The sequence below is a fragment of the Symsagittifera roscoffensis genome, chromosome 6 (assembly GCF_963678635.1).
Source record: "Symsagittifera roscoffensis chromosome 6, txSymRosc1.1, whole genome shotgun sequence".
NCBI classification, from domain to species: Eukaryota; Metazoa; Xenacoelomorpha; order Acoela; family Convolutidae; genus Symsagittifera; species Symsagittifera roscoffensis.
Genome location: NC_087067.1, coordinates 37294043 through 37314753, shown reverse-complemented (window position 1 = coordinate 37314753; position 20711 = coordinate 37294043). Strand labels below are relative to the sequence as shown.

The 20711-nt window shown below is 34.3% G+C and overlaps 2 protein-coding genes across 2 annotated transcripts in view; both read right to left on the bottom strand.

The window, feature by feature from the left end:
- Window positions 1-20711, bottom strand: part of LOC134848411 (TBC1 domain family member 25-like) — a 548746-nt gene that overhangs the window by 25732 nt on the left and 502303 nt on the right. The gene's annotated exons all lie outside the window — the stretch shown is intronic.
- LOC134848715 (tryptase gamma-like) lies at window positions 8424-11906 on the bottom strand. Its single transcript, XM_063866230.1, has 3 exons — window positions 11690-11906; window positions 10569-11003; window positions 8424-8557 (listed from the first exon to the last, which is right to left on the bottom strand). The coding sequence occupies exons 1-3, from the start codon at window positions 11904-11906 to the stop codon at window positions 8424-8426; spliced, it is 786 nt and encodes a 261-aa protein (XP_063722300.1).

The window sequence follows — 20711 nt, the reverse complement described above, 5'->3', positions numbered from 1 at the left end:
TGAATTAATTCTTTTTTGTGCGTAACAAATCGAACATAAAACTAATGGTAATTAAACATAACAATCGTCACGTACTCCTTTACCAAAAAGAAAAGTCTTTCGACGCCTGTAACGTGTCATTCTGTCCAAATTTATGCACTTAAGTCTTTAGTTGGGTGTGCCGTTCTGCCAAAAATGTTGTGTCACACGTGAATAAAAAGATCGAGGGGCTTCCTTGTGTATTTGTCACTAACAAGGGGGCAGAATTAGTGGGCGAGGCTCCAATTCTGGAGCTGATGCGAATGGCAATTGAAAACGGATACAAGGAGGCATTTGTGCGTCTGGGGCTTCACATTGCGCACTTTTGAAGATTTACAAAAAGATAAGCTAGCGATATAGGTTCTCAGCTAGGTTCTCAGCTTAAGTGCTGAGAAAGGCTGCGAAATTGCGTATTCACCATGCACATTCTGAATGATCAAAAAGCTCGATGCTGCCAAGGTTTATGGTAGACTCACAAGACTAGAGCGATTGTCCATACTTGCAAAGTGTGCCATATTACTGAAATAATTGATCAGAACGTAAGAACTCAATTTGCTTCTAACTCATTTTGGTCTCGGTCGTTATGTTTTGGCACCAAACAAAAAAATTCAGCTGGATTTATGCGTCCATTAGAAATTGAGAATGTACCGAATAAAAAATTAGCTAATTTTATTTCGTAAAGTTGACTAGTAAATAAGATTCTAGCTAAAGGGAGGATGAAAATTTTTTGATGAAAGTTATTCATCAGACAAAAATTTATCTTGAACACAGTAGCGTGCCGAGGCGTGCCCCCTAACCCCCTCAATTCTGGTAGCCAAAATTTTCCAAATCCCCCTTTGAAATAGCTGTGCAACATCAATTGTTGGCTGAGCAACCTTACAAATGTTCTGAAGGCGCCTTCGACAACATATGACTAATTTTGAGAGGGGAGCACGCGCCGAAAAACCCGCACGCTTTTTTTTTGGAGCGCGCGAACGCCTTTTTCGGTCTGTTTTTTGAAAAGTTTGCCTGCGGCGCAGAAAATGCTTGACAAAACCCATAGGGCCATTATAGTATTGTTGGCAGCTCGGAAAATCAAATTGGTCGACCTATAAAAATCAAATTGGTCGACCGCAAAATTGAACAATATCTTCTAGAGACAAGTGATACAAGGGTATGTGCGTTCCCTCGGTATCGTTTCAAGGTGGTTGGCGAAGTGAAATTGTGGCTGAACTGTGTCACCGAAAAACCCGTGAAGCAAGATTATGTCTCAAACTGTGTTTTGGGACTGGTACAATCTTCTGACAGAGTCAGAGAAGGAGTTCTGATTGCGTTGAGCTGCCGTAGAAACTCAAGCTTAGTTCCTCAATTGTAGTCAACAGTGGTGCTCGAGTCGCTTGAGCCAATTGCAATGTGCAAATAAAATAATTTTTATGAGCTTTTCACTTTTGAAACAGTGGTCTAATTAGTATGATGAAATAATTAGGAGAGAATTTTATCACATAAACTATTGAGGATAAAACTTTTCTGCAGAAGCTGCTCCCCAGAAACCAAAAAAGTTATAGCTGTGGAGAAATTTTTGCATACATTTTGCTTTGCAAAACCCCAATGCGAGGTTGCAGCCCTGCCAACATTTTTAAGCAAGATGATTACTTAATCTAGCTATTTCCATTGCCAGTTACTATAAAAACTAGTATTACATGATTTAATGGGGACCCAACAGTTTTTGAATACTATGTGAATCGACCCCTCTCAGAGGTTACCTTGAGGTGGCCATTTGAGAATTCTGGTTCCACAGAAAACAGAGAAGTTGGGGAGTCTTCTTCGACATGTGATTCATTTGACAGAGCCATCTGACATCAAATGATGGATGTTACACAATATGCCATCATTACTGCAGCTCCAACTTCCTTTTCTACATCCTGATGAAAATAGAAACAATGTTTTTTGAATGAAATCAAACGGAAACACGATTTGCATTTGAATCAGTTTTATAGCTAACGGACACCTCCCAATCATCTTGAGGGCAATGGCCGATAATCATTTCACAGAGACTGTAAATGAAAAATCTTCATCTTCGAATTTGTTTGCCTTGCTGCTATTTCAAAAACTATTTCATGGTACATAAGACAACCAACACCATCTATATTGAAGAGAAAACGGGCCAAGTTACAAGTGTTTTCTTTTATAGTTTTAACATAGTTCCAATTAGTTTCTTAATCCTTTTAGTGTGAATATGTAATATTTACAACGAATTTACATAACAAAACTTTTTAAATAGAAGGGACTTTTTCGTGTTAATTTTAATTTATTTTAATTGCTCGTAAACGATGGTCAGTTCTGGTAAACGTTTACTATATATTTTCTATCTTAAGTGAAAGTTAGTCTATATGTGAGTTTTAAATGCACCTCATCATTAACGGACTTTGCGAATTTGAAGCTTGTCATTTAGGGAGACTCTTCTGGCATCTAAACTCAATTAAATTTTCTATCAGTTTAATCAATTATTTTCATCTTCATTCAACAATGCTATTGAATTTCAAAAAATTGCTTTTTTGATATCGCCAGATTGTAGACGATATATTCTGCCATTTGCATATTCATTCGTACCAAGGTTCAAGAAGTCAAATCCCAATGTTAAAATTTCTCACTCCGAACGTAACAGCGTCGAAGAAGCGGGCTTAAGGCTCTCAAAGAGGCAATATTCAATTTACAAAAAACATCGGCTGAAGAGTTTGAGCGAGATGCAGGATAGATTACAAAACAGAAGCCCTAAAACGATAGCCGTACTCGTGGGAGCACGGAAGTTTTTGGTTTTTGGTTACGTTTAGCCAATGAAGATTGTGTCAGAGGTGTAAAACAAGATGGCGGGAGATTCTAGTTTATTTGTCTATAACAAGTTGGCAGAATCAGTGTGCAAGGATTCAATTCTGGAGCTTATAATTAGGGAAACTGAGAATGGAGACCGATAGGCATTTTTGCGTCTGGGGTTCTAAGCTCTTCAGTTTGTTGAAGATTCATAAAAGCTTTAATCATCTTTGACGATAAACATGCGATATCTCAAGCACTGCAGATGGCTGCAACAGCTTGTTTCCACCACTTAACTCTTGGTCAGATCAAAACACTCAACACTTCAAATTTTAACGGTGGCGACATAGGAATGGAGCAATTTTCCGTACCTGAAAACCTGATGAAATATTAACGCCCAACTCCATCCTCTTTTGTTTTTCAATTATCGTCGGTAATTTCTTGTTTACAGTAAATTTTTCCACTGTAAACGTTGTGCATAAATCGAAAAAGTAGATTCTTTAATTGGTTTGATGTTAACGCGTTAGAATTGTAATTGTGGCGGTTTTAATCGAGCTGTTAAATGTGTCGTGCCAGAAAATGACTCCGTTTTTAATTGACAAGTAAGAACTAAATTGGAGCTGCCACATTTTACAAAAAAAAATCAAACTCTTTTTGCTACACTTTTGAACAATAATTTTAAATTTTTAAAAAGGCATTTTGTCAAAAAAGCGGTAAGTCAAGCACCCAAACTTATTTTTTTTTGTTGTAAAATCAATTTTGTTTCCTAGAAGGCTAAAAGTTTTTTTTTTTAAATTAAATTTCAGTATAACCGTCGTTAATCGATCTCGTTATCGCTCAAAACTAGACTAAATCTCAAAAAATATTCAAACCGTTTTTTCGACGCTGGGACTTTTTGAATTTTTTCGTTCTAATCACGACTGCAAGAGCTTTGATATGACTCAATTCATTCATCACTCGATTCATTTTGCTCAATGCCTTTAGTACCTGATTTTGCAGAGAAAACAAAAAAGAAGAAAAAGAAAAAGAAAAGAAAAACTAAACCCGAACTCAAAGTTCCTCCCCATTTTCGAATGATCGGAACAAAAAAATGTTTTGGCACGTGGAGGTTTTGACTTGCCGATAAATGGCTTTTGAACGTTTCCGACATTTTTGAAGAATCGTAGATTCAAAACCCCGTAGTAGTGTCAAAATCATATAACTTTGAAGGACCGCAGGGTCAAAATCCCGTGTTTTGACCTGTCCAGGATATGTTATGATTAAAGTTCACTGCTTCAGTGAATGGCGGACCAAGATTTCGACCGCGGCACCGTCGACGTCGGTAGATCGAATTACAGTTCTGAACTCTTTAAAATACCATAGTGAACAAACTAATAATTTAGACTAATGCGTAGAACAAACTAATGCGTTTAGAGTAATAAAACTGCACTTGATTTTCCTGCATTATATTAAATTATTGATATTTTATCTGTAGGCCAAATTGTGCACTGGATGTGCGCACAATTTGGTGGGTGCATGTCACTGGATCCCAGAATTAAGTCTATAACCAATTGTCGACACTATCCAAAGAAACACTAGAAAAAAGAAAAAAAGAAAATTCACAAAGTATACAGTTTGGCCTTGTTAAGATTATCATAATGAATATCATAATGTAATGTTTTTCATAATTCAAGGATAAGCGACTGAAAAATTGTTCAAAAATCATCGATTGTGATGTAAATTCTGTGTGGTGAAGTGGGGATATAGAAAACGGCTCTTTTCCAGTTTCCCACCCCCCTCGTGAACTTTCAAAATAAAGCTGTTCAAAAATTTTTCACAGGGCATTTTATATGTTCGAAATGTGAAAATTTGTTCACCTGTTCACACAAATTAACATTTTAAATAAGTTTTATATATTAAATTTCCGAAAAAATCAAAGGGGGGTACTGGAAAAGAATCTGGAACACTGCAAAAAATTGGAACCATCAGATTTAATTTGAAAGAGCAAATGACCTATTTCACAAACGTTTTGCATGCAAAAGCTAATTTTTTCTGACAGAAAATATGATTTAGGGCCACCTAAAATTTCAAATTAGCAAATAAATAATGCTCAAATTTAGCAGATTGCTCTTTTTAAAATTTTCTGTCTGTTCGGCTTTTTGCTACTAATTACAGGAGACAGTAGAGTAAGAATTTATTGTTGGATAGTTAAATGGGGGGCTGGCTAATAAAAAATATGTCAAAAAAGAAAAACGTATATTCAAATAACACGATTGATTTAAAGGAAAAAGGAGTCAATAAAACATAATTCTTAACATGATCACAATCAAATGAAAGATTATACTCGAAAAAACTGGAAAGTAATTGATATAAAAGCTAATAATAATAATAAATTGTTTCCAAACGATATCTAGTTAGAAAGTTATTTATAAAAACTTATAAATGCAAATTAGAATCATTTGGGAGAACACCATTAAGCCCACAAGGCCCGTTTTCAGGTGTCTCATTAAGCGGAGAACAAAAAAAGTACTTAAATTCTTAGATCCAATGCAATAGATTTTCTACCCATAACTTAGAAACCAACAGAAACAAGTTCTACTTATTGATCAACAAAAAGTCTCAAGGCATGCCCAGTAAAATCGTATTTCTTAGAAAGTAATTATCCAAAAATTTCTGAATAAAACTATTTATTTGAAACCGAGAAGCCCCTTTCAAGAAATTGACCCAGGTGGGAAAAAATTTATTACGAAGTTGAACATTTTTCTAATTTTAGGTGTAATCGACCCTCTGTTGAGTTTATTTCTGTTTATAGATAACTTTTGATTTGTTTTTCGCTTTGTAAATATCACGTTCAATTCTTGTTCAGTAATAGAATATCTCAAGGTTTCAACTTGGCACTCTTTTTGAATAATTTTTCCGGTTAATTTCAGAACATCGTAAGCAAAAAAATCTCTTACGGTATAAATTTTGTTATCATGCATTATTTCAGTGATTGAATCCATCCTGTGTTTATAAAAACTATTCTGATTAGCTTTCTGATTTTCATTTCCAGTTCTAACAGTTTGGTTTTGTTGGTATTTGCATAAACTAAAACTCCTTATTGGATGATTGGTTGCAAGTAACTTTTATACGGAAATATTAAATTTCGTCCAATTAGAAACTTTCTCAATTGAAAAAACACTCCACAGAAATGCAAAATTTTGTTCTTTACCTTATCAATATGCTGATGAAAATTCAATTTACAGTCAAGGAGAATTCCAAGATATTTAAAACATTCAACATTTTCTATTTGGGTGTCAGTAAAAAAAAATTACTGGTCGTTCTTCAGTTTTCGTGCTCCGACAGTATCTCAACATAGTCTTTGTTGTTTAAGAAATTCAGAACAGTGTCATCAGCATACAAAAGTAACCCTGTGTTTTTTGTGGCTATTTGTAGATCGTTTATGTATAATATGATCAAAAGTTGGCCAAGGATAGATCCTTGAGGTACACCAAAAGATACGAGTATAAGTTCGGTCTTAAAAGAGTTAGTTTCAATGTACTGATAGCGATTGTCAAGGTAAGGTTCCAATAGATTTAAGACAGACCCTCTAAATCCCATTTGTTCTAATTTTAATAACAGATTAGAGTGATCAACTGTTTCAAAAGCCTTTGTTAGGTCTAAAAACGTATTCTGAACAGTTAGTTTTTTGTTCGATAGCGATGTTGAAACTTCTTCCACCAATTTAAGGATGGCGTCAACAGTGCTTCTATTTGATCTGAAGCCAAACTGAGTGTTTCGGATGATTTTAAGCTTGTCTACATATGATAGTGCTCGTTTAAAAATTATACGCTCAAAAATTTTGCCCATAACTGGAAGAATTGAAATTGGTCTATAGTCTGAGGGGTCATCGATATCTCCCTCCTTGAAAATTGGTACAATTTTTGCAATTTTAAAACAATTTGGATAAATTCCTGAGGTTAGGCAGTCATTAAAAATTTCAGTCAAAGGGCCTGCTAGTATAGTTTTTAAATGCTTGACGAGAACAGTGTTGATATCATAGCAGTCTGTACTATAATTATTTTTTAAACTCTCGATGACTTCAATGACTTGAATTTAATCTTTTTTTTCAAAAACAACGATTATTGCTGAGGTATAACATTGTTTTCCATGCAGTTTGCTTTGCTCTGTGTAAGTCTGGCGCCAATATATGCGAAGTATTCGTTAAAATGCTCAGCGTCCCCGTTAGATAGATTTAAAGATTTAGAATTTTTTCTTTTACCACTCATTTCCGTAAAAGTTTCGAAAAAAGTTTTCGTTTTACAATTAGACTCAAGCATTAGTTTATTTTGATAGTATTTTCGTTTTTTACGAATGATTAGGTTTTTGACAATTTTATTTTGGGAACTATACTTACTCCGGGCATCCGTTGTTTTAATATTCAAAAACTCTTGTCGTAACCGTCGCTTTTTTGCTGCTGCATTTTTTACTTCATTGTCAATCCATGGATGTCTTTCTGATTGCACTAGTAAACGCTTTGTAAAAAAAGTATCAACTGCCTTCATAAAGATCTAAAGATTGAATTTATAAAATCCTAGAAGACATTTGAGGGTCTTCGGGTTTCCATAACTGCACACATTTGCCAATCTCATGTTGCAAATAAAAACTTAACTTCTCACTTATATCTTTTTTTTCAACTTGTTCCAGTTTCTAGTAAACGTTTGTTCAGTAAAAACTTCTTTTTTCATAAAATTTCAAAAAAAATTAACATCAAAATGATCAGACACTGAATTTTTGATGGTTTTGGTTCAGAAACATGATGTACAGGAAAATAAGTCAATCAAAGTGCTACTACGTTCTGTCACTCTTGTTGGGAGGCAGCTCATTTTGTTTTCTAACATGCCATTTCCTATCATAATATCCTCAATTTTTTTCGGCCTTGTCGAGTTTAACAGAAAATTTACGTTGAAATCACCACAAACTATGTGATCAGTTTCAAACCCTAGCGTTAATCCATCCAAATAATTTTGCAGGCTTTCGAAGGTAGAGTTGTTTAGAGAATTTGGTGGAATGTAAACACAGGTTACTACAATTTTCTGATTTGTTTGTGTTTTTATGAGAACTGACAAGATTTGGATATTGTTATCTTTTTTTTTGTTTTATTATCCTATGATCTGACCCAGTGTTAACATAGATGCCAATATCTCCCCCTCGTTTAATTCTAGCGCAACTATAGAGGGGTTGGTTTCCTTGAATTTGAAAAATATCATTGTCAGAGTTATTTTTGAGCCAGGTTTCAGTTAAACAAATGATATCTGTACGTTGGGCCAACTGTTCTAATTCTAATTCGAATTCTTCAAAGTTTCGGGCAGTGATCTGATGTTTTGTAAAAACACTGAATAAGTTTTAGAATTTGTTTCCTCCATGTCTCTGTTAACCATATGTTCTGTGTACAATATAATTTTCGCGTGGTTTCTTAACTAGCTGAAATTTTAACGAATTTGTGAAGATCAATGAGTTGTCAGAAATCAGAAGCCACCCAGGGCAGTGCGGAAATCGCACAAACTCTAGGTAGCTTCTCCTCCTAGTCTGCAATATTCTTTTTCTTCGCAAAAATACGAATGTTACTAGCTTTCAATTTTATACCCGTATAAGGTTCTTTAATTTCCCCTCGAATCCCTCTCCTCCTTCTTTTCCTTTTTCCTGAACTTTTCCATTTTATTTTCATTGTTTTCCTCACTTTCAGCATCTACAATTAAAGATCGCAGCGCGGAAATCGTGCAAGCTCTGGGATCTAAAAGAGCAGGATAAATTTTATTTTGGTTTTATTCTAGTTTTGTTTTAAAAGAAAAGAAAACATAATTTAGTTTAAATAACCACAAAGCAGCGTGGAAATCGCGCCAACTAATTATTGGTTTTTCTTTTTTAAAAGAAGACTACTTGGACTGTTCTTTTTTATTAGGTCTTAGAACAGCAGTGCGGAAATCACATAAACTGAACTAAGGTCTTGTTAGAGAATAATCATTTATTTGTTTGCTGATAATTCCTAAGTTAATAAAAATATGAAAACGGAACGCAAAAAAAATCTAAGAAAGAAAAAAATATATGATAAGAAAATAGAAAAAAACTAAAATCGATTTTTGTCACTAGTACTTTTGCTATTTTATTGTCCGCCTAAGGGGAATAATAACAGAGAAAAATTCAACATGTTTTGTCACAAACATAACCACTTTGGGCTAGAATAGCAGTTCATATGCTTTACAGTTTAACTCAATTCATTTTGCGTTTTTTCTATCAAAGTTTAACAGGCGGCACACAATATCCGTTCAGAATCCAATCAATGAGTTGGTTTTTTGTTTGCAAGGGATTCCCTTTCATTGTTGTCATGACGAGAGTCGGTGTAGATTCGTTTTTTTCGCTTAACAGCATTAATGCAGTTATGAGTGGTAGTTATTAAGTCCATATCACTGGCCGCTTTCTTAAATATTAATTAAAATGTTTTTCTGATGTTTCAGATTCATCCTGGCCTTGTATACAGCGTGCTTATCGTCGAAGTATACAAACTTGCAAATGATAGTGGGCATATTATTTCCGTAATTTCCCATATACATGTGACAAGCTTTAATTCCCCCACGAGAAATAGTAACTTTCAGACTTGTCCTGAAAAAATCAATTATCGCATCCGTAACGTCATCTACTGCCCTTGCATCGAACGGCGGATTCCATACAGGCACACTATCCTTGCTAGTATACCTTTCCTGAACTCGCAGTCTGGTATCTATGTTTAACTGCTTAAGTTTAAGACCCGAAATTTCACATTCTTGTTTTTCAACTTTTTTCCGCAAAAATAACAGTTCCGTTTCCATATTACATACTTTTTTAAATCCCGTATTTTTACTCACGGATACCTCTTGGGTTGCAGAAACCTGAAGCTGAGTTCCACTGTCGGTTTCCATCATAATAACAAATACTCAAATTGATAACAAAAAAAATAAATCAAGGAAGAATCGCTTTTTTTAAACGTCTGAAATAGTTACTGAGAGTGGGAAATGATCTGAGAATTTTTGGTAACAATCAGGGCTTATCAATTTATCAAGGCTTCCGAATTTGCCGTAGTTTTGAATTTATTTGTGGCTTCATTCAATTTGAGGGGTTAGATTCGTAATTTTGTCATTCAAATTTTTTATTTAAAAGCTTTATAAACCATCACAATTTATTATATTTGATACAAAAAAATTGAAGAAAAAATTGAAGTTTTTGGTTTTTTCATAATTTTCAATTAGAATTGATTATCAAGAAAAAATTTTGATTTTCAAGATTAACGATAAATTTTTGTTTAAAATTGTAACCAAAAAATTGGGTTAAAATCAATCGTAATGAATTTCAAATGGTTTTTTGTTATTAGTTAAACGCTATTCGTGCATTCTACAAAAATATGGATGACGCTTGATTTGAGCAGTGACCTTGAGTTTGATTTTCTAATTGACTTGTCTGGATGTAATAAGTTTGTTGTTAACTGTTCCTAATGAGCGCTCTGTTTTCATTTCATGCTTTCGTCTTTTCTGGGAAATTTTGTCTGAGCGTCAATTCGCCATTCGGTCTTATGTACGATTTCATTATAAGCTTTGTCAAAAAGGACTGAATGTGAACATACTAAATTAACTTTGTTTCGGTTGTTGCCAAATTTTTTAAATCAATTTATACCAAATCTCTAACATGAGTTTTAATCCATTTATAATAGTAGGGTATTTTATTTACATATGCAAATTTTTTCCAGTCTCCACTGTCAACGGTCCCATACAAACAGTAGGGTTGTCCATTTCTCATCACGTACGCAGGCGCACCCATGTCTTCCTGGGTTTCAATGTTGGGAGAACCCTGGTCTTTTAGGCACACCATTGTGTTGAGATTCAAATCTTTTTTATTACAGGCGCTTTTGCCAACATCTTTTGCAATCACTTCCTGAAGAACACTCGGTTTTTTCCAGTTTTCCGTGAACCCCATGCCACAATATCCAACTTGACTACCCCCAAAGTCGTCCAGACAAAGTTTGATAGCCTTGCTTCGACCGACTGACTTGGATAGTTGGATCAAAGCGGGTCTTCTATCCCAGTACGCTTTCATTCCTCCTGGTGGCAGGATCACTTTTCTTATTCCAATCCTCCGTTGTGTTGTCTTCCAGTTGGATTTTGAGTAGTCCGTCACAACTACTTGGCGACTCAACGCCTTAGTTTTGCCATCTAAATACATAACGTGTATCTTAACTTATACTTCAAATGCTCAAAATTTGCGCGGGTTTTAACCATGATAGCCCCCTGAGCAAACTTATATCTCTTTCCCATTATAGTAAAATAACAGTGTGGGGCTATATCGTGTTTGTTATTGGGCTGGACTGGGATGCGTACTGAGAAAACCCATATGCGCAATAAATATTATTCAATTAAACCTCCGGCTCTTTTCCAGTTCCCCCCTTTGATTTTTTCTGAAATTCATTACAGGAAAGTCTATTTAAAATTACTTTTCATGATGGAAACTCATTATAAGCAAAATGTCGTCTGAACAATTTTTGAACAGATTTGTTTTGCTATTTTACGAGGGGGTTGGGAAACTGGAAAAGAGCGGAACCTCTTTTTCCTCTCCCCACGTTCGAATTCATAAAAAATGTGTTATACACTTTATCCGCTGCTACAAAATTTGTTATGTTCTTATTAAGGCTATGACAAACATAATTGTGGGCTCACATTTTTGTAGGGAGGAAAAATAAGACCCAAACACAAACATATTTTCTACTTATTACCCACGAAAACTGTCAATTATTTTGACTCTTTTTCGTTTTTCCCCCGCAGGCAAATTTGGAAAAGGAGCGATTGCTTTCATTCATCTTTTTAAAATACGTTTCCAAATTAAGTATAATTTGACTACTTACTGTCAGTGGCGCATGTTGCGGGTATGATCACCCAGGTGGGTGAAATGATCACACCTCCACAGTCCCCACTAGGTCCGTCCCACACCACATAGAATGGCCTGGGCGGCGATTTATGCCCCCCGTTTATTCTCTTCGACAAAGAATTAAACTCGGAATATGAAAAACTAGAAACTGGAAAAAGGACTGTCACGCAGATTGCTAGAAATAAATCATTCATTATATCGCGGGTTCTTTTACTTATAGATAAGTACTGAAATTTAAGATGTATCTGTCTTCAAATAAAAAATTTGCAGGAGTACCAAGAAAATATGCAGGAAAAACCGCGGTTTTTCTGATTGCTCATATGAAGAAGTCATAAGTCATCAATAAAATAATTTCTTCAAACCCTTAATACGAATTAAAAATTTATTTAAAAATTGTTTTAAAGATTTAATTTAACATAGTGGTATTAATTGTATTATTGCAAAACGACACGCCATTTTGTTTAAGCACATTTTTTTCATTTCAAACAAAAAATAGTTTGAATATTGGTCTGGTCGTACGGCACTTTGAATTACAGAAATGTCATAAAGTTTTGTTCATTTATGTTCGCTCTGACACGTTTTATTGCAATTAAGGGCTCTTTTTCCTCCCCCCCCCCCCCCCTCACCTCACACCAACATAAGTCTAACGAGTGGTCTAACGAGTGGTTTTACAAGGTTTATTATGAAGAACAAATATGTTTGTCTTTAGCCTACTAAGTCTGCATGTCAATTTTCATGACAATTGGACAAGGTGAACAGTAATTGTTCCGACTTTCGATACGAAAGTAACGGAATATTTGTGCTCGGGGTGGGTTTTTTTTTCTTCAGACAAATTTCGACTTTTTACTAGCCATTTTTGACTGAATTTTTTTATATCATTCGAAAGGTATTGTTGACCTGAGCTTAAATTTGAATCACCTGTGATGATTTTTGGTAAAGTTATGAGGGTTTAAAAATTGCCATTTTGACCAATTTGGGACAATTAACGCGCGATATAATTCGCGCTATTAACGCGTCAGCGGAGATTTAATCCGTCTTATAAATCGTTTCAAATTGGTTGAATGAAGCTTATTTGCCATAAATGATGTGTTACAAGGAACGAAAACTATCGTTTTGTACTATATATGCCGTGTGGGGGGATGATTTTCATAAATATTTCAAATTTTAGAAAAAAAAATTCATTTTATTTTATTTCATATAATGTTTTTATGTTATTACTGCTGCTCCATAAACCTTCAAAAGCAGTCTCGGAACATTTAGGGCTTTGCCCTGATACGAGCAGTCTTGTTTGAAAGATCAAAATTTGCATGTGTGGGGGGGGGGGGAAAGAGCCCAAATAAGAACACCAAGAGACATTTTAAAAAGACTTCTATGAGTTGAATTTAAAAAAATCAAAGACGGAACTGGAAAAGAACCTTATGATCGTGCAGGGTTATATGCTCAGGCGAATTTTAACTTTTTGTTTAGATCGACCAAATAATTTTTCTAAGTTCTCCTCAATCACCATTATACAGGGCCTTTTTCCGCTCTCCTCCTTCATTTCAATTTCAATTTTGATAATTATTTTAAGTGGTCATAATCTAATGAAATTTACGGCGAACAAATTATTTAATGTAACACATTCGTTTGTCATACTGCACATCGTAACATCACGCATTCAGTCATAATAACACGTAAAACAATTTTAAAAATAGAAAATTTGATATGAGGGGGATGGTAAATGACCATAATTTGACCTTTTATGCGGCGCACGCTAGTTTTTGAAAACACAGGCCAAATAAAAAAATGTTTTTAGGATAATCATTTTAGAAAGTTTTCATAGGAACTAAAAATTTTTTTTGACGCGCGCCCCCCTTAAAATTTGTATAACTTGTTCTTTTGTTCACGTTGACACTTTTTGTTGCAATTGAAAACGTCAAAAATCTTTTTTTGACGGTTTCATTAATCCAAAGAAAAAATTTCAAAGTGGGCGAATGGAAAACGCCAAAAAGAATTTTAGGGCCAGTTGACCGAAAATATAATATCAAAAACAAAATCTTCAGTCATCAGTTTCATGATAACGAGTGATTTACAATGCTCGAACGAGAACCAATTTTGTTTGCTATGTCCTGAATAATCAGATTTCATAACAATCCGACAAAAAAAAACAAACGTTTTGTTCAAACATTTTGCGCATAGGGGCGGGAGCAAACAAACAACCGTTCAGGTGGTACGGAAAATTAAAAGATACATAATTTAGCTCTTCACCCCACTTGTAAAGTTTAATCATTGAATTTGGCTCTTTTTCATTCTCTATTCACATGCAAAATTTTAAGAATAGTTTTTTTGTTCACGTTAGCCAATTGTTAAAAAAAATTGGCAGGCAGACTAATTAAGTATCGAGAAACCTTTGTGTTCCAAAACCCCTCGCTACACCATAAAGATGACGCTTATGTAAAGTGGTTGAGCAGCAAATTTTTGTGGCTGTTTTCCATCCCAAACTTAAAATTTTGTGCTTTTAAACTAGTTTTACATTTTATTACGGCTAAACGCGAGATGTTAAGTTGTACGGCATGACGAACGATTCTATTTACAATTTTTGTAGTTTCTTCATCATGCAAGTTTCATTGCATAATGACAACAGTGGAGCAGTTTTATATTATTGTTCCGACTTTCGTAACAAAAGTAACGGAATATTTGTGCTCGGGGTGGGAAAAGAGCCAAAGAACCGTTTGGAGTAAATGGCAGAAGAGACGAGACAGCTATACAAGGAACGAAACCATACTATATACAAATACACTGCCCTGATTAAGTTTGCAGCAAATGAGTTCAGGCTGGACCTAAGATAGGGGACAATTATGATTTTTGCAGCAAGGTGAGAGTTTTGGAGAGAACTGACATGAGAATGAATTTTGTACCGTAAAAATTCTACTAAAAAAATCGAAACCGGTTTGAAAGACAAGGCAGTTTTGTTTACCAACATGGCGCAATTTTGTTGGTGCAAGTGGTAATAGGTATAATCAATTACAGAAAAATTCACGCTGAGCAACCTATTAGAAAACCCTGTATTTAAAACGCAAGTTAGTTATACAAAATTAGGACCAAGTTAAAATAGAATGAAAATAGCTCGTGTTGAGCCCTGAAAGTTCCAACAGAACTTCAAATGGTCTCGAGTTTTTTTTATATGAAAATTTGATACACTATAAATTCTAGACTGTCAACGAGAAATCGAAACTGTTAGAGTTTGAGTCGGATGATGGGGATTTATTATGACCACGTAGCTTGTCTCATTCTAACTTGAAACAGATTTTAGCTGGGAGCAACTTAGTAGGCATAAACCAAACTCGTTACGCTTTCAGCTTTATATACACAACATGTGCGCTTAAATAAAACCCAGAATTTGGCCGAACTGATCATTTTAATCCCCATGAAATTGATGGAATAAGTTTCTAGTACACATAATGGATTTTTTTTCAGTAGATTACAACAAAAAAATTGATCGTTTGAATCATCAAATGAACTGGAGAGTAAAATTTAGTTTTGTGAGAAAAAAACTGACAGATGTCGTGGTCTACTTTTGAAAAACATTATAATTTTCAGAAAAAATTGCTGCAAAATTTTGTTTGCTGAAACGTTTGATCTTTTTACTGAAAAACACAAATCCTTCAACTGAAGAAAGCAAGAAAAAAATGCAAACACAGAAAAATACGTTAAACAGCAAATCAAAAAATAAAAGTCTGGCCAGGTTTGTGGAAATTAATCATCAGCTAGAAAATGTGCCAAGAATTGAATAGTTTACTAAAAAACTTGAGAATGACACATAAAGTCCAAACACAACTTATTGTCCAAATATAATAAATAATTAGTACATTTAAATGACCAAGTACCTCCTAGAAAAATAATTGGGTTTTTAAGTCTGATCTTTATATGAAAATTATATAACTCTCACATTATATTAAAATTGATTATATAATATTGTTTAGAAGCCAGTCTCGAATGAATTACTCTTTTTTATTTATGTACTTATTTCATACAGCATGTACTCCTTAACCTCAAACATAAAATTAACAATATATATGTTTGTCAAAAAAATTTTGGTTTCAATCACAAAAAGTAGTGTGAATAAAAAAGTCTCCGCGACCACGTCTACTTCTTATTTCATGTAAAATGTGGACTGCTAGTATCGAAGCGAAGTCTTGAAAATTCTCTCGGCCATTTAATAACAATCGGAAACAAATCACTTAAAAAAGTTTCCTAAATATAATTTGTACAAACACAACACACACTTTGATAAGTACAAAATGAGATAATATGATGCGTCAAGAAATGTATTAACAAAAGCAAACTGATTGCCACAGTAGTTTTTGGAGTCATTTCAATAGTCGCTTACGCTTTTGAGGCAAAATTTTATTGCACATTTTTTGGTATAGTGAAAAGTTACAACAGCTAATTATCTTGCCCATAAGCTGATGTTTTGAGCGCTAGCGGTAATTAATTTGAGCTACCCAAAAAAAAGCTTCTTAATTTCAACTAGAATATAGTTGTCTGAGCACTGAAAATAAATTTGAGCTACTTAAAACGCGGCTGAGACACATGGTTTTTTTTTACTATTTCCGGTTACTTCAGTTAGTTTTGGGTAAAAATTGATCAGACCAATTTTTTCAAAAACCCGTAAAAATTTATTAGGGCCGAAAACTTTTTTTGATCTGGCTTGAAATCCAAAACTCACAGCGTTGCGGATGAAGTTGAAATGAAGGTTGAAACGTTTTATCATTTGCTTTCAGTTTCCTCTCAAAGAATTGACTTTCAATGGTATAATGTTAATTTCAAGCTGTTTGATTTCAGTTTACCAGAAACTGGTAGAAAATCATATAAAAGACTTTGATTTTTATAGTGAAAACTGGAGTGAATAAGAACCCAACCCACGTATATCTATTTCTTATTTCCTTAAGAAAAACTTACTTCTTTATCAAAAAACTTAAAAAAACTTGTCAGGAAAAAAATCACGAGCACAAATATTCCGTCAAATTGCGAATCAACAACACTCATTTAAAATTACTTAACGAATGCAAAATCAGCGAACGCAGAAAGCGAACGCAGAAGCAGCAATGAGCAAAAAGCAAAAACTATATTAGCTTATCTTCTGCTGGTATCGAGCTCGACTAACACAAAATTGGAAAACTGAATTATTTTGCTAAAATTTTAAATATTCTAGAAAAATAAAGATACAGATTTTTTTTTTAAATGGGTAGGAACCAAATTTTGGAACACCAAATTTTAAGCTGTTTGTCATCTGTTTCAAGTACCCATAACAGCTCATGCTTGATGGGTAACTGATGCTCTGCAGCATGAAAATATTTTGTTTTCAATAAGAAAACAAGAAATAATAAGGCTGTTTGAAATTTTCTTTCAGTCCCCGCTCATTTTTTCCCGTGATACCGCAACTTTTAAAAACAAAAGTGTTTTATACCGTTTTTGTTTTGAAATTTTCAGCGGAACTCATCCAAAAAACAGTTTAAAAGAATGAAGTTAACATAGCTTAAGCATAGCTACAATGGAAATAAATTGGAAAACTTTTTTTCTAAATAAACAAACAGGCAAAAAAGTATAAAAAAGCTGATTTTTTTTGAAGTATGAATCAAAAATTCAATGGTTTTAGTTTAGTATGATACCCCGTACAAACTTGACCCCTACAAGCTTTCTCTATTTTTTGCGGTGAGTTTTGGAAAACCCTCTTTCTGGTTAGGCAAACGAACCCTCAAAATTTCTTTCAAAATAATCTATCAGCTCCCAAAAAAATTATTGATATAAAACTACTAAGGCAAGAAAAAGCTGGGACTGAAAAACTATTTTTTAACTGGAGGGTTACTTTTAGTTTTGGCTTGAAAGCCAGTCTGTTTAATTCTTGAGACCAAGTAAGTACAAGAATTCTAAGGTCTTATAATTAAAAAATATAAAAAATCTGCCGTTCAAGTTTGCGTCTCCTAAAAAAACTAAAAATAAGCAATTCAGTCCACTTAAAAACTAATTTCAAAAACTTGCAGTTTTTGAGTTCTAGCAAGCATTGATATCGAAATCAATGGAGTCCTATAAAAAAGAACAGATTTGAGTGCAAAAAATTGACACCAAAAAATCAGACAAGGATCATCGTTTTCTTAACTAAATTTAGTGAAAACAAGGTTTGTGAACAAATCAAATTTTCGTTTTTTTTAAAAAGGTGTAAGGTAATTAGTTTTCAATTTTATCTGTAAAAATACATCAAGAACAACGTTCATTATTTAATTGGGTTCATCTTCCTCTTCACCTTCGTTTTCGACGTCAACTTCTTAATCCGGAAATCCCAGGGCCCTTAAGACCCTAATACGCAGATATAGCAGTCGCAATAAACAACAACCCAACAATAGCAAAGATTGTTCCGGTCAGAATCAAAACAACTGTCCAACTCTCACTCAAAAGTCTTCCTCCAGAACTATCTGTGCAGGATTCGCAAACTTGAATCACGAGGACATGGTTGCAAGAGTCCAGAAAGTCCCACGGTTCAGAACCTCCCAGACAAGATGAAAAATATTTATTCTGGTGGGAGTTTTTGGATGGTGCCGATTGCCAATAATTTGTTTCCGATTGTAAACAGAGGTTGATAATGATAATTTTGAGACGCAGTAACAAAACTGCATCTGTTCTGAAACGAAATGGTTCGTTCGTTGGGTTCCAGTGTAATTTGGTGTTTTCGTTCTTGCCGATGTTGTTTTTCTTCTCGACGATAAAATTCTTGTTGTTTTTGCTTTTGTTGTTTGTTTTTGATGGCAAACGTACAGTCGACACGGTCCATGACTAAATGATAAAAAATAGGCGGATTTTCAGACTAAAGGCTGAGTCAGATATTAGAAATTGAGGTCTTCCATAGGCTAAAGTAAAATAAAGACGCGTAAGCGACAGCATCAACCAAGCTGACTAGTCATTTCAGTACATTAGATCTTGTTTTGACGTTCAATGGTGTACTTTTGTTTCTACCAAAAGAAAAGTTGCTAAGTGTATAAATTTTTATGATTTTTTTTAACATAAAGTTAGAACAACTTCTTTATTCAAAATAAAGTTTTGATCAAAACAGAAAACAATTTTGAGCGTTTTTTGCTTTTTCTTATAAATTAAAATCCCCACACGCTGTTAAAAGTACAAAATGATACGTTCTGAATTTTAAAAAAGTTAAAAAGAGCACGCGGATTCCCATATTTTGTATTGGAATGATAGTAACAGCCGCTTACGCTTCCAACGAACAAAATAAGATGCGTAAATTGATTCGAACTAGGCAATTTAGTCACATTATCAATCCCACACAACTTTACAATAAGTGGTTGCTTGAGAGCTTTTCAATTTTGAACTCAGGATAAGAAGTTGTTTCAGATATTATGAGCAAGTTCCGCCAAAAGTTACTATTTTCGTGGAGTCTAAGCTTGTCATGAAAAAAAATCCCGAACATACATATTCCGTCAAATAGGCGAATCAAAAACACTCATTTAAAATTACCTAATGAACGCAAATTTATTTAGCAAACGCATAAAATGAACGCAAAATTACTTCGCGAACGCAGAAAACGAACGCGGAAACAGCAAAAGATGTATTAGCTAATCATCTGCTGGTATCGAGCTCTACTAATGCAAAATTGCAAAGCTGATGCAAAATTGCAAAATTATATTGCTAGAATTGTAAAAATTTTAGGGAAAATAAAGATACAGATTTTTTTTAAATGCGTAGGAACCATTTTTTGGAACAACAAATTCTAAGCTGTTTTTCATCTATTTCAAGTACCCATTACCGCTCGCGCTTGATGGGTAACTGATGCTCTCCAGCATGAAACGGTTTGTTTTCAATGAGAAAAAAATAAATGCTTAAACTGTTTGATAAACTTTTTACAGTCCCCGCTCATTTCTCTTTTCCGTTGATACCGCAATTTATGAAGAGCTAAAATTTTTCAGATCAATTTTTCTTACTTTTCAATTATGATCGAGCCATTCACCCAAACAACAGTTTGAAAGACTGAAGCTAATATAGCTAAAACTTAGCCATAATAGGAATAAAACGGAAAGTTCTTTTTCCAATTATACAAATTGGCGTCCAAGTTTGCGTCTCCTAAAATAACTAATAATAAGAAATTCACCCCACCTAAAAACCAATCAAAAACTTTGCAGTTTTTGAGATCTAGTAAGCATTCATATCGAAACATATGGAGTCCCATAAAAATGGAACATATTTGAGGGCAAAAAAATTAGAGCTAAAAAAAATCAGACATCGATCATCGTTTTTTAAAACTGAATTATTGAGAGCAAGGTTGTGAGCAAAATAAATTTTTACTTGGTTTTTGCAGAAAAGGTTTAAAGTATTAGGTTTTCAATTTTATCTTTCAAAAAACATCAGAAACGAAGTTTGTTATTTAATTGGGTTCATCTTCCTCTTCTTCCTCGTTTTCGACATCCACTTTTGGATCCGGAAATCCCAGGGCCCTCAAGATGTTTCTTTTATACGCAGATATAGCAGCCGCAATAATCATCAGTCCAATAATGGCAAACACTGTTCCGGTCAGAATCAAAACGACTCTCCAACTCTCACTCGAAAATCTACCTCCTGAGCTATCTGTGGAGGCCTCGCAAACTTGAATCTTGAGGACATACAACATCGTTGCAAGAGTCCAGAACGTTCCAGGGTTGCAGGAGACTGCAGATGACTGACCAGATGAAGAGTTTCTATTCTGGCGTGAGGTTTTGGTCGTTTCTGATTGCCAATGAATTGGTTCTGAAATTCTGTGCAGACCGTAATTTAAGGGTTGATAAACATCATTTTGAGATGCATTATCGCAACTGCATCCGTACCGAAACGAGGTGGTTTGTTCGTTGGGTTCAATGAAAAGTTGGTGCTTTTGTTCTTGCCGATGTTGTTTTTCTTCTCGATGATAAAATTCTTGTTTTTGTTGCTTCTGTTGTTTGTTTTTGATGGTAAACGTACAGTCGACACGGTCCATGACTAAA